At 38.1% G+C, this 14,455-nt stretch overlaps 1 protein-coding gene across 1 annotated transcript in view; it reads right to left on the bottom strand.

Moving 5' to 3' along the window:
- The window catches only part of DNM3 (dynamin 3), a 156,696-nt gene that overhangs the window by 105,347 nt on the left and 36,894 nt on the right, over positions 1–14,455 (bottom strand). Inside the window, 3 exon segments of the mRNA XM_015869656.2 lie at positions 5,658–5,771; positions 12,089–12,118; positions 13,761–13,809. Coding sequence (XP_015725142.2) covers positions 5,658–5,771; positions 12,089–12,118; positions 13,761–13,809 — 193 coding nt within the window.

Raw genomic sequence — 14,455 nt, 5'->3', positions numbered from 1 at the left:
CGGTCTTATTTCTGGAGTTCTAAGTAAAATTTTAAGCAAGCGTATCACAAAACTAAAGGGAGCATATTTAATGTCTTGGAATTAATGTATTGTGTCTAAATTAGCTAGTTGTACTTCATGTTTGATTAGATTTTTAAGAGACATTACTTCATTTTGCTTGTTTTAAGGAAAATTGATATCTTTATTGACGTAATTGAGGTCCTTAATTGTATTATTCGACTTGTTTATTAGCTAAAGTGTCCTTAATTTTAAGTCAAAATACTTATTATTGCTAAAATACAAAAAATTAGCATGTATTAATTTATTACTGGACTATCCACACCATCAGCCCTTTGGTAAATATATCCCTTTTATAATCTGCTCTCAAGACCAGAGCTTCAGTGCTCCTCTTCTGTATGGGATACACCTACCATTGGTTTAAAGGCTTGCTGCTTACCTATGGAGGCACTAGTGAGCAAAAGGGATATAAGAACACCATCATGAAACAGAATTATTCCATCTGTACAGAAAAGTGATACACCTATTTACCTCCTACCTCTTTTATGTGCCCATGGGTTTATACTTTTCGAAACAATGCCTCAACAATGGTGTAAACGTCATTGAAAAATTGGATTACATTCACATCTTGCGATGTCAAAGACGCTGCTCACTTTTTCTTTTCAGTAAATATCAATCTGAAAAACTGACGGAAGCTCAATAAATTTGCTTTCTAACCAATTACGGATTTTGAGAGAAAGCTAAATTGAAATAACATGCAAAGCAAAATACTAAAGAGATATGATTATGGTAAGGGGATAGCTCTCACATATTACCATAAGTGATATAAAATATAACTGGTTTCCTTTCCAGCACATCCCCCTCCGCTGGGTTAATGTGCAAGTTGTTGTCTCCATTTGTACAGGAAGATTTCTATTTATTTTTAACATGCAAGATTATTGTACTTATCTGCTCCTAGAAAATATGTACTGTGTAAACATATCCTTTATCTTGAACTTCAGTATTTCTGTGCTTCCTAGAAGAGTTAAACCATCTGGTTATGTTACTACGTGTGAGTGCAATACAGAGGCAGACGCCTGTGTGAGCTGCATATAAAATAAATTACGGTTTCAAGTCTTTTTTTTTGTTTTTTTTAGAGTGTTCCATGTGTTGAACTCACATCTCTGATCCACGTCAGCATAATGCCAACTGATGTACCAAAAGGCTTATTTTCTGAATAAAATCAAATGACGTTCTCGTCCTACAGCTCACAATGCTTTAAAGTTTAATTCTGTTATGTGTGCTCCCCCCAACAAAGTCCCCCAAAGCGGATGGGTACAAAGTGATCCCCACCAGCGGTGATGGCTCCAAGGGACTGGCTGGACGGAGTTGTCATGTGTCTGCCTGTCTACACTTGCTGTGCAGAACATCCTCTCACCTGTACAGCAGGCACAGACAGGCAGTCACATGACAACCCAGCCTGAGTGACAGCCGGCTCTGACACCCCAGAGCATCTTCAGCAAGAGCTGCAGCCACGAGTCGCTCTGGATCTCAGATGGTCGGTCAGTAACCAAGCCGCATCCTGCAACCCACCTAGAGTCAAACCAACAGTGCCTATAAAATACAATAAAACCCACTGCTGAAATTTTTACTGTGCTTTCTATAGTACTCTTTTCCTAGTTGTTCTCATTAACTCACTAATGACAGGTTTTATTTACGTGCAGCTCTGCAGCACCACAGTAAATGGGAGGAAAGAGTTCTCATCCATAAAACCCGAGCAACTCGCGCTCTTAGAACACTGCTGTAAATAACCACCAATGTTGCTGTTAGCCATAGAAGTGAGCACAGCTTGCTGTGTGGCAACTTAATCCTAGAAGCACACACAATGTCAGACCCCAGAGGAATTTCTGCCCCTTTTTGCATTCTTATCCCCCCCCCCTCTCATTTTCTTACCTCTCTCCCAAACCTCACTGAACTTTACAATTGGGAATAAACTGAAATTAGATGAAGTTATATCACTGGATACTGCGCTTCGGTATTAAAGGAAAAAGGAAATATTTGATTTGGAAATCAGAATTAAAAAGATTTTTCAAATTAACAAAAATGTCACATTTTTACAAGTTCTTATCCTAGCCCCAGCATGGCATCCTTTGGTCTCCTCTGAGGCCTCTGAATGGTTTGGAAAGAATAATAAATTAAGTTATCTGACCATGCTCTGTAAAGACGCTTCGCTGCTTTACTGATGGTGTCTTCCTGTTCATGAGGGAGCTTTTGAGCCACTGGAATGACGTCCCACATTCCCAAAGCCCGTACTGTCCCAACATAGAAACTGCTAATTCTGAAACTTCAGATTTGCAGGCTGGCTTCTAAATGAACCTTAGCATCAAATGTTACAGCCTTTTGTGTTTGTGAAAGCAGTAACAACTGAGAGCTGAAATGTTTATATTTCAAATGTATATATATGTTTGTAGGAGATGCATCTCGTAATGCTTCAGCTAGTATCACACAGGGTACTTAAGTAAAGAAAACTGCACGTGTGAGCTATATGAATGTGCTAATTTTGCACTTATTTACAATAGTCTCAAAGCAGTACACAACATTTTCCACGCTTAATCTTAAGCTCATGGAAAAGCACGAAGTCACAGTCATGCAGCAAGTTTATGAACACAGACAACTGTATGCAGGGCCAGAAACTAATTCAGATGAGTGTACACATACCTAATAGCATATCCACTGTATCCACACTGATCCATAACTATAAGATCGAAAAGTACTCTCAGGCACTGATTCTCATCTCATCTAGCACTAAAGTCCCCTTGCATGTTTGAACAGCAGCAAAACCGCATCAATAATGAGCTAAAGATACCACTGGTCCCTTTTTTTTTCTTCTTCCAATATTGATACCATGGAACAAATTTTGAAATGCTTTACTTCAAAACGCATTCCACTGCGCTCTCTTCTCCAAAAGCCACAATTTACAAGTAGAAGAAATAATCTGCATCCTCCTAATGGCACCAGCAAGCAATTGCTCACATTCAGAGAGCGATTTTCATCCCAGAGCAAATTCCAGACTATACAGAACAGGCTCAGCTTACACCAGAGGGGGTACACAGCCCCAGAGGTCCCAGCAAAGGCTGTGGCTTTGTGCAGCACATTGTTAGAGCTCTCTGATGCACAGAAGCAACAGCCGTCCTCGCTTAGGGGTAGAGGCACAAGGGAATGAACTCATTGCTGCGCTTGGGAGAACAAAGGGGAGAACAGAGCTGCTACATCTCCCCCAGTCGCAAGGAGATGCTCCCACTGCCAGGGAGGAGCCCCAGCGGGGACACGGGGGACCTGAACTCCCTGTGACCTCCCAGAACACACACCCGTGCAGCGCTGGGCACAGGGCAGACACGTAAACATGAGTATCGCTTCACACGTCGCCGAGCGCCACATATCCTCCTGGGGTGGAGACACAGCAGCATGCAGCCTTTTCTATAATGATCCAAGAACAGGATGTGACAACTACCAAACGAAGCTGAAAGTGAGGAGAACATTTTAAGGACACCAAATATAATTATACAAATTGGAATTCAGCCAGGAGAGCAAATATTTGCTGCTTTATTTTCAGAAGCCAGTAGTCATGTTTCTGAAACAAGCCCCCGGTCTGTTGATTAACCAAATGGTCAAGCTGTGGCTTTGACCATTTTCACAATATGTCTAAAACAGATCTCGCTAATTTTTTGAGGCCTACTGGGAAAGGCTCTGAAATCCAACACAGCTTTGTGAACTATTCTGCAGAACAGAATACTCTAATTACACAGCAAAATTGTACTTAACAGGGAACTTCTTCCACCGGCAAAATGTGGAATACTGCGCAGTTAATAGGCTGCCAAGGAAGGCGGTGGAGTCACTGCCCCTGGAGGTGCTCAAGAAACATCTAGATGTTGTACTGAGGGACATGGTTTAGTGGGAAATATTGGTGATAGGATGGTTGGACCAGATGATCTTGGAGGTCTTTTGGTGATTCCATGATTGATACCATGGTCCATGATGGACTGATACCATGGTCCACGGAGGTCCCTGGTGATTCCATGATTCTGCTATCTTCTTACTATTGTAAGGGATTCCTGAGTGATCTACCATATCAGATTGAATGAACTCCACATACTTCCATGACCCTCAAACACACCTGGTTGGTTACTAAGAAACTTCATAAAACTAAAATACACATCTGGAAATCAGACAGCAGCCAATTCTCTCCACATACTGTTCAGAGATTCCCAAGTGACTGTCTCCAGCACACTACAAAAACAAACCAGTTATTTTCAAGTTGCATAGCAGAGGGCATTCCATAAATATTTTGAGGAATTTTTATGTTTCCCACTAAATAAAGATAGGACTCAAAAAAACAACATCAAAACTACCACAGAAGTTGCCACGTCACATCTTAGATGCTTCTCCAAGTGCTTGAGATGGAAAGTAGAAGGAATGTAGATTGTAGTAGCACATCACTTACCTGTAGTCAGTTACTCGTACCTAGTCTAAGACAGTAAGTTCTTCAAGGCATTTCATAAACAAAGACAAGTTTTCACATTCATAGGAGGCAACTTCACATTTTTTTTAAATGATGTCACAAGTAATTATATTTTAGGGATCATAGAATTAAATTCACTGTTTTTACGTAGCACATCTCTGACTGAAAGTTTAATCATTTTCTTGTTATATTCTGTACATTCAAATCCCTATTAACTCTAAATCAGGGGGTAAGGGGCATAACCTACCATCTACTTAAGATTCCAAAATGGCAACAGACACAGGGAAACTATTCTGCTGATCAGCATGATTTCCACCATCAGCAGTATTACCGGTGTAACTACTACTCATAAATACTCATTAATACTCTCTTTTTACCCATGCCCAATTTTCCAATGATAATTGGGAAAAAAAAAAAAAAAAAAAAAAGTGATTGTGTACATATGTGAACAGATATGTGATTGTGAACAGATCAGCAAAAAAATGGTTCCCAAAGTAGCCTAACAACATACTCATGGTTGATAAAGTAAGGAACACGAACATCTTGTTTATCATAGAAATACTTTTTCCAGTTCTCTTGTTACCCACCTCAGATTTAACAATTAGCAGCAACATTTCTTAACAAGGTGCCTTTTCTGGCTTTCCAGTAGCAAACCCATTGCATTTGGCTACAGAACGCCACAGCCAGGCTTTTCAGCCTCTCAGAACACAAGGCCAGACAACAATCGTTATCACTAAATCAACTGCTGCAGTTACTTCTAGGAGTAACTGTACCTAAAAAATTTATGATCAACTTACAGTAGACATAAAAGAGCAGCCCAAACAAACACAGAAAAATAAACAGACCACTCCAAAATAGTTTTTTTCTTTTTTTTAGACCTCTCTGTGAAACCACAGGAAGAGAAGTTTAAAAAGTAAATAAATAAATAAAAGTAAAACAAAATAAATCCACCACCAACACCCTCTATTTGTCACCAGCATTTTGATAGAAGTCCTAGAGGGTCAGCATTCTTCATAAATCAAAACCAGGAATTTAAACCAACTCAGGTGAAAGCTTAAATCATTCTTTCAGATTAGTACATGTTAATTTCATATTTTAAGCTGATTTCAAAAGACTGAATGAATATTGTTCTTCTAGTAGATGTCATTTACTAATTTCTTACCTCATCATCTTTATACCAGGACAGGCTTTCTGCAGTTAGAACAAACCAGTATTCCTTGGATCCTCCTTTCATGATGCCAATATTGTTGATGGTCAGCCAGCCCTTCCGGATGACCTGTGCAGAGGTGCAGTCAGGTACAAATTAAGTTCATTATTCATTTAACATAATTCCATTGCTGTATTCATACTTTTAAATGAAGAACTGTTGATAAAACAAGATTGTATTCTTTTCAGACCAGTTAATTCAAAACTGTTTTTCAGGTTCCTGACATTCAGACAAAAAGCTGTAGAAAGAAAGAAACCTAAAAATTATCACACTGAATTTACAGCAAATACGAACGAACTAAGGATAATGCCAGCTTTTATTTACATAGCAGCACAGAGCAGAAGTCCATCAAACTTTACATAGGACTATACTGACAGTTATAGTATAATCTTTAAGATCATTTGTTAACACGGAAACTCAAAATAGCACCTTTCTGGAGAAGCAGACAGCTTCTGGCGTGCTTGGGGAACATTCAGAAGCTGAAAGATTTTTATGCAGTTCAGAGTCCTCTTTCTTCAAAATTTAATAGGAATATTAAACAGGAAATTTAACAGGAATATGAAGTTGTTCTCTCATAAGGTAAAAAGAAGAAACGAAAAATAAAATGAAAAATTAACAAGGCAAAAAAGGTGACTGAAGAAATGAGTAAAGCAGAACTTGGAGAAAACAGATATGACTCAAAAACAGTTGAACAGAAAGGAAAGTGCAGTAGGGCCAGAAGGCCATCTTCTACAGAGAAAGAGGGACAAAAGGAAGAATAGGAGGTATGAGAACTACAGAGATGAATCAGAAGAGAGACCAGCCATGAGAACTAGTTTATGGATCATACGGATGGAAACTTTGAATTTTATTGGAACTTTTACTTTCTTCCGTTACATGCGTGAATAAATAAATGTTCCTTCCTATCATATTTGGAATAAGCAAATGGAACTCAGCTCATCTCATGGATAGAGGCAACCCCAGAACACCCTGTTCTTCCCAACAGAAATGCTTTTCCTTGCCTACAAGATACTGAGATGGAATGGAAAAAAACAAAACAAAGCAAAACAAAAAAATAAAAATAATTTATTAAAAATTAAATTAAAAAAATAAAAATAAAAAATAAAGCACATAGAAGCCCTCCAGAATTCCCTCAGCAAGTCCCACAAGTGTGGGCTTGTGTGACCAAACCTAAGGTTCCTCCAGCGCTATATGAAATGTGGGAATGCAACACTCCGCTCATGGAACTTAATGAGACTAAAAAGTCCAAAGTCAAGAGGCAGTTCAAGAAAAACATCCAGTGTTGATCACCTTCTCCTTGACATATATGAAGTTTTAGGGTCAGAATTCCCTTCCATTCAGCATGACATTGAGCACTTTGGGTACTGCACTGAGCAAAGGACCAACTAACCAAGCAGAAAAGAGATTAGAAGTTGTATCCAACTGGTAAAAATATTGGTACTGCACGTGTTCTGAGAGTATCAGTTTTTTCCCCGCCAGAGTGCAAGTTAAAGGATCCACACTGGTAAGAATTTGATTATCCATCAAATCTTCATTTTACTTTTGGTTGTTTAATGAAGTAAAGCCTTAACAGGGAACAAGCAATACAAATATATTCAAACAAGCACAGTGGCCTTCAAGTACCTCCCACAGACTAAGTTGTAGAACTTTATTTCTAATTAATTTCTTTATTTTCACTGAACTACATAAATGCAGCTTTGTGGAAGAAATTTTAGTCAAACTTTAGACAAATAATGATTTCTAACTACCTGAACTTTGCCTCTCAACAAAGTGAGCTATACCTGTACCTCACAGCAAATGCTCAAAGGCAGGTAACCTCATGCTATATGAAACTCACTTAAGAGGAGATAAGACAGGACACTGTTGAAGCATGCAGTCCACAGCTTAACTTGCCGTTTTGTTTCCAGTATAGAACACGTCACATATGGGAAGCACAGGTAACCAAGGCCAGCAGAGTACTGCAAATTGTTCTGGATACAAACCTTAGAGGTGGTAAGTGATTTAAAGATGGATGCCACAGTAGAAATAGAAGGGTGGTTTTCAGAAGTAAACTTGTGAGAAACACCTGAGAAGCGGGATTAAGCCCCTTGCAGGTAATGAATACTTAAAATGGATGAGACATAGTAATCTGCATATTCCAATCAAAGCTTTCATTCAACATTAAGACAGACTTTGCAGAATGTTAAGACAGTTTTTTCTCAATTTGATAAGAATAAATTTGCAGTAGAGGTCTCAGCACAGACTAAAATGGTAAGATTTTAAAATTTAACCTATACAAGACACTTAAGAAGCAATGAAGCTTTTAATACTTCCTTCCTCATATAAAGACTGTCTCAATAGCTCCAGAAGACCCCTCTGCTCCAGTCTGGCACATTTCACCATCACTGAGTGGGGACAGAAACAAGCCAACTTGCTAATACAAACACTGGTTACTGTCTTGTAAACAAAAGAATTTGACAGTTATTTCCTCAAGAATCTCTTGTGCTGAGGATAAGGCACACAATGTGGCATGAAAAGCGGGGCACTAAACTATAGCAATGCCTTGGGTGCATGTTTATCATGTGCAAATTGCTAGAACTGCCTTATATGTAATCCATTTTAAAAATAGGGTATTGCCTCCTGATCTCTACAGCAGAACATAACTATAGAAAATCCTTGAAAGCCATTCCAGGGTACATCATGGCAGTGCATATGATCTTGGTGCACTGCATTATCCAAAAAGCAACAGTGGAACCTCATGTTCTTTCCACCAAATTGTTCACATTTCCCCATATACTTTTAATCATTTTTTTAAACATAAAACAGCTACACTTTCAAAATACTCAGTGTTGGGGTTGGGGAAAGGGAAGTGTCAGATAAAGATGTAAATGTAAAACAAAGCAAGCTTAAGCAACACAGTTTTAATTTCCAGAAGAGTTGAGTTACACCTTAAGCTCCAGCCAATTTCTCAAAAGATAAACCAAGCTGCATTTTAAAGATGTCCTTCCATGGACAATCAGCAGCAAAGACCTTTAAAGAGATTTCTGAAGTTAGGAACTCCAATCATGTCTCATTTGTTTATCTGCTTTTGATCACCTTAGCTATTTTGTACAAGTACTTAACCGCTTGGCATGGAAAATTAAAGTTGTGTTTTTCATTACTGTTTTCACAGCCCATCTTCTGGTTGGTTTGTACTTAGGAGATCCACTTCAATATTCTGTGTTGATTTCTAAATGTCACTCTGCACAGACCGGATAGTCATGACATGATTTATGAGCCTCAGGAAGGTGAAAAATGTGAGTACTGCCAGCAGCAAGCAAAGACAATATTCTGACCGGTAGTCAGACTCCATGTACAGGATGAACAAGAGATGACACAGTTCCTTCCTTCAGGATCCTGATATCTAATCTGGGTGTCTGAAAGATGAAGCTTAGAGGGTACAAAGGCACATGAATGAGCCAGAAGGAAGTTGTTCTCTGACAGCTCTGCTGTACAAAACCCAAATCACGTCTGTGCTTATACGCCACCATTTCAGGGCTAAACAGGAAAGCAGTATTGTATGCACTAAGTGCTTTTTAGGGATTGCTGTTTGACTTACTCATTCCTTTAAATCAAAAAAGATATTTGTGAAATAAATACATGAGAGACTTGGTAAGCATTCCTCTTCTTTTTAAAGAAGTATTTGAAAGGTGATTTAAAGCAGGACAAGGAACATGGGCAGGGCAGACAGAAATACAAGTGTGAAAATCATAAGACTGCCTACCTGAGCAACCATACAACACAGCATCATGTTGAATTAACATAGCCTTCTACTGAAGTTAAGTAAAGTAAGTCCATTGAAATATCACTGAACTTAGAACACTAGTCCCAACACAGCTCCACTCCATCTTGTAACCACTGTGACACAGCACGCATTGCCAAGCAATGAGGACTCAGAGGAAAAGAACAACCTGTGGGAACTACTCAGGCATCCTCTGGGTCCAACTACAAAGACTGTTGCACTACAATTAGTACTGCTGTACTTACGCAGTATTTTGCTGTAATTTGCTAACTTACAGAATATAAACTGATCACATTGTGCATTTTCTCTGAGTTCAGCATCAGAATGCACTTTGAAATGACACTGTTTCCCTGAGATCACTGCACAATATACCACATCACTCTCAGAAGAATAAAGACAGAAGTGACCAAGTTCACACATCTAATTTAAAAAACATACTACTAACTACTAACACTCAGCAGCAGAAAACTGAAATATGCTTTCAAATGTCATTCTTCAAACACTGAGGCTATTAAATCAATCATAACACAACGACAATCTAAAAATAACTATCAGTAAGCACCATTTGGAACAGCAATACAACCCTACTCCCAGTAAGGTGAAACTTCAACAGCAGCATGACTCGTTCAAGGAGACTGAAAAGGTGAGCATTATGCTACTGTTTTTGAGCTCCACTTCTAGAATCCCTCACATAAACATTGGCACATCTCAACAGAACTGCATTGTCAGGACTTTTTTTGACCACTTTGCTGAGTGTGGCACACGTTTCCATTTCCATCCAGTCACTGTAAAATAAAAATCTGTAAATATGTTTCTTCCGGGTCATTCAAGGTAACATGATTCAAGTGTATTTGAAGACAGGACTGTGTTAATGAAACATGATTAATTAAAAGAAAGGAAAGGAAGAGAAGATAGTGCTAGTGAAAAAAAGCTACTTAGCACAACAGCTGAGACCAGCTGATAGGGTCTAAATGCTACTTGTGTTCAGAGAAAGTGAATCAGATTCTGGGTGTCTCATTGAAAACAAGGCAGGTCAAACAACATCTTTATACCAAAACCTCTGAATCACTGACCCTGACATTAACTTCCTCCTCCAATTACAAGGGCAACTTGGAGAAGAGCAGCACAAAGTGGAATTTTTAATGAAATGAAATTTAATCATCTTTAATTAGAGCCATTTGCATTCGCACATACAGTGATATTGACAAGACACACAGACCACAATATCCTCATCTTCTGAAGTTTATCAGGAAGGGAAGATTTAAACAAAAGCAAATGCAAATCTCAACATGCATAATACAACAGCTAAGCACAGACCAGTCTCCAGGACCCGGATCTTGTTAGTGTGTTGTGTAAAATCAAGCTCTGTATTGATTATTTCAAGCAAATTAGAAGACAAACTAACCTGCGGCTTAAAAAGAAACTTTGTGGAGTCAGGTCAAAACCTCAGGCGGCAGCAAAGAAAAGAAAAAAACAAGAGAGGCCAAAGATTGAGCATGAGTGGATAAATTAGTAGCAGGGGAAAAAGGAGCAAAAACATGTTAAGAGGAACTGGCATTACATTTTTTTCCTAAAATACAACATTGCCCAACATATTTCTGAGATACACAAAGACAGTCAATAGCTACTTACATCATACCGGTTCAAAGCATGTCACAAAAAAGAAAAGCAACGTGATTGCAAAGAAGCACTCCAAAAATTTCAGGAAAACTGCATGATCTTGATCTCCTGACAGATTCAGTTGCACTGCCTTTAGGATCGGTGCTGCTCAGCCCTTTGTTTTTTTTCTTTACCCAACGTAGAATTTCAAACAAGGATAAATACAGTTTAAAGATATGGCACCAAACTGGAAAAATGTGTATATTTGCAGCATAGATACTATCAGATAATGCACATGGTTCAAATATACTTCTTACACCTAACCATCACTGAACCAGAAGTACCTTGTTATAAAATTGCCTGCCGTTTAGACAATTAATTCTAATTAGTAATATTAAATGCATTCACATTTTAATTTATTCATGAGATGGAAGGATTAGAAAGGAACCTGTCCATGATACACTGATCCTTCAGGAGCTTTGAGAAGAACGCTGAAAGGGCTTTAGATATTTTTATTTCTTCTATTGGAGGTAATTCCTTTGTATAAACAAACCAAATGCCAGTCACAGTACCTGCAGCCATAAATAGCGTGTTCATTTCCACAATAGCTGAGCTTTCGGGGATTACCAAAAACTATTAAAACACCCTTTAAACCAATACAGCTGAAAAGGTTTACTATAAATAGAGGCACTCATACAAGATAAATACTGCTTTCCAATGATATAAAAAACATCAATTAGTCGTTTTAGTCTGAGAAACTTGGTAAACTACAAAAATATTAATTTTATCCAAAGTTTTCTATAACATTTTGAGTTATGCTAGGTTCATACTTGTAACAGCACATTAGTGGCAGTTAAGTGATGAACTGCAATTATACTTTGTTGAGGAAGGGTTACAAACAAAATAGCTTAACATTAAGTAGCTTAGTAGCGAGTATTAAAAAAAACTCAATGGGTTAGAGACAAACTTTTCTTCTGAGAAGCTAAATGAAAAAGCAACAATAAAGCTTACAGAACTTAGCTCGTACAATTTGCCTTGAAGGCGGTAGATTGGTTCCCTGAAATAGCAAATTACAAAAATGAAGTTTTATTTTAGAAACATTTCTCATTCTTTTCAATTAACTTACAGACATCTGTTTGTTATCTTTAAAGTAAAAGGTTCAGCAAAGCCCTTCATACCAATAAGTGAGTTGCAACACGCAATATAGAACTCCCAGCTTCATCTCCACTTCTTTAGAGAGAGAATATTCACTTAATTAAAAAATCATTCGTTTCATTTGTGTATTTTTGAAGAGTCAGATAACTGGCTGATTTTCCTTTTATGGGACACTCCAAAGTGATGACAGTTGTTGTGTTTGACACATGTTCCGGCACAGCTAGATAAGAAGGAAATCTCTCCTCAGAGGGGAGAGACAAGTCTTTGAAGCTTTTTCAGTGTTTAGACCTTTCAACTTTTTTCATTTTAGTCCAAACCATATATTACACCAAAAATGTCACTCACCCCACTCAGGCTCTGGGGGAGCATCACATTCAAGAAGTTAATGGAGTTATTTTGACCAATGTCTTAATAAAATAACTTCCAATTTCTTGGTGTGAGAACAAGATTGGATTTCTATCTTCAGAAAGACAACTGAGTTTTCAAAATTAATAATAATAATAATCCTATAACCTCTCACTTATGACAGCACAGACTGAGACTTTCTGAAACCTCAGGTTTAGTACTCGAGGGATCTACACTCGGTGGCCACATTTGAGAACTTTAGCCTTTCACCTTTGACCACATTGCTCGCAAAACCATCAGGAAGATGTTCAATGTGGATAATTACTTATACAGAATCTGACTGGCTTTTTAGTAGAATTTTCAGAAACCCATTGAAGTGTGTACTGCTTCCACAATACTCTTCACCCCCCCCCCCCAGTTCAAGACTTTGCAAAACCCTCAAAGCAAGCAGAAATCCTCAGCAGCATTTTCATTATTTTCATTTAACATTAAACTAGGAGTGATCCTGTGAAGTACCAAGCACCCCTGGCCCACACAAAAGCACAGAAGCAAAGCTCAGCAGCACTTTGCACCTTGCAGAATTGACTCCATATCATTATGGGATAAAAAACAAACAGCCAACAGATTTTAGTAATGAATCTCAGTGACAATGCTAATTTAACTGAGATCAGCACTTATTCTTTGTTTAGGTCGAGAGAAAATGATGGTACACAGTCAACATCTTCAAGAAGTTAACTGAAAATTTTCAATGGAGGTAAAGGCAAATCTGTTTTTGCTTGCTGAATTGCCCCTTCGCTTCTATTAAGCTGTGAGCACACAAGTAAAAAGAACTGTATGACAAAGCACACACAAGCAAGTACTCACCAGTGTTTTGGATTCTGAGATTCACAAGTTGGCAGTTAGTGGAAAAATGCATTTGTGTGTAACATGAAAGACTCAATGCATTAATTGGCAAAGGAGGGGAGGCACTAACCAGAAGGGCAAGCAAGTAGCAGATTTTTAAACAATTAACGATGGTAACAACAAAATTCAGGTGGCTCTGAAAACATCAGTAAAACAAGGAGATGATGATGCATTTTATTTTTTTCATGCAGAAATGGTAAATTACAGATCCACAAAAAAACAGATGCAGCCAAGTACACCAGACAGCTTGGATTAACTTGCACATGCCATTATCCATTCTCCATTAAGGTGCCTACCTGATTTCCCACTGCACTTTTGTTAACCTGACTGCTTCTTTGTTGGGCACTAAGGAAAGCAGAGGAAAAAAATTATACTGAAGAAACTCAAAAACTAAACCAGTTCCTGAGCAGCAGATTTTAGTAATAATAGTTACCTATGGTTCCAGCACATAAAGCTAGCATAACAAAGAAACACAGCAAAACCACTGCATATACACGTGCATCTTTCACTGTGTTTTTTTCTTTTCACTACAACCTATTTAGTTTCATAGGAATATTTGCCTGCTTAGCACAGAAGAGAGATGCCTGCTTAGCACAGACAGCCCCTACCAATCATCTCCTTTGCAAAAATGTTCTACTTACACAGGTAGAAGTTACTAAAAACAGAAAGAAATAACAGCTTAAAACAGTCAAAAAATGAGCTATTTCTGTTATTTAGAGTGCTACAACAGAATCCTCCCCTGCTGGAGGCTTCTTAATAGCTTTGTCTTGTCTGTTTGTATTGAATATTATTCTAATATTTATATGCACTTTGAGGGTGTAAATTTAACCAACTGCCATGAAGTTGGTTCAGAAACCTAGAAGCTCATAAGAGCAGAACATACTTAAAATTAAAGCATATTTAAAATAGTTTTCCTAATTCTTGGACTCTGGCAGTCCCAGTTCCTGAAACAGAACACATTCAAATACACAAGTTGCCATTAATTTTAAGA

The sequence above is a fragment of the Coturnix japonica genome, chromosome 8, assembly GCF_001577835.2.
Source record: "Coturnix japonica isolate 7356 chromosome 8, Coturnix japonica 2.1, whole genome shotgun sequence".
Lineage (NCBI taxonomy): Eukaryota > Metazoa > Chordata > Aves > Galliformes > Phasianidae > Coturnix > Coturnix japonica.
The sequence above is the reverse complement of the archived record's forward strand: the minus strand, read 5'-3'. Positions and strand labels throughout refer to the sequence as shown.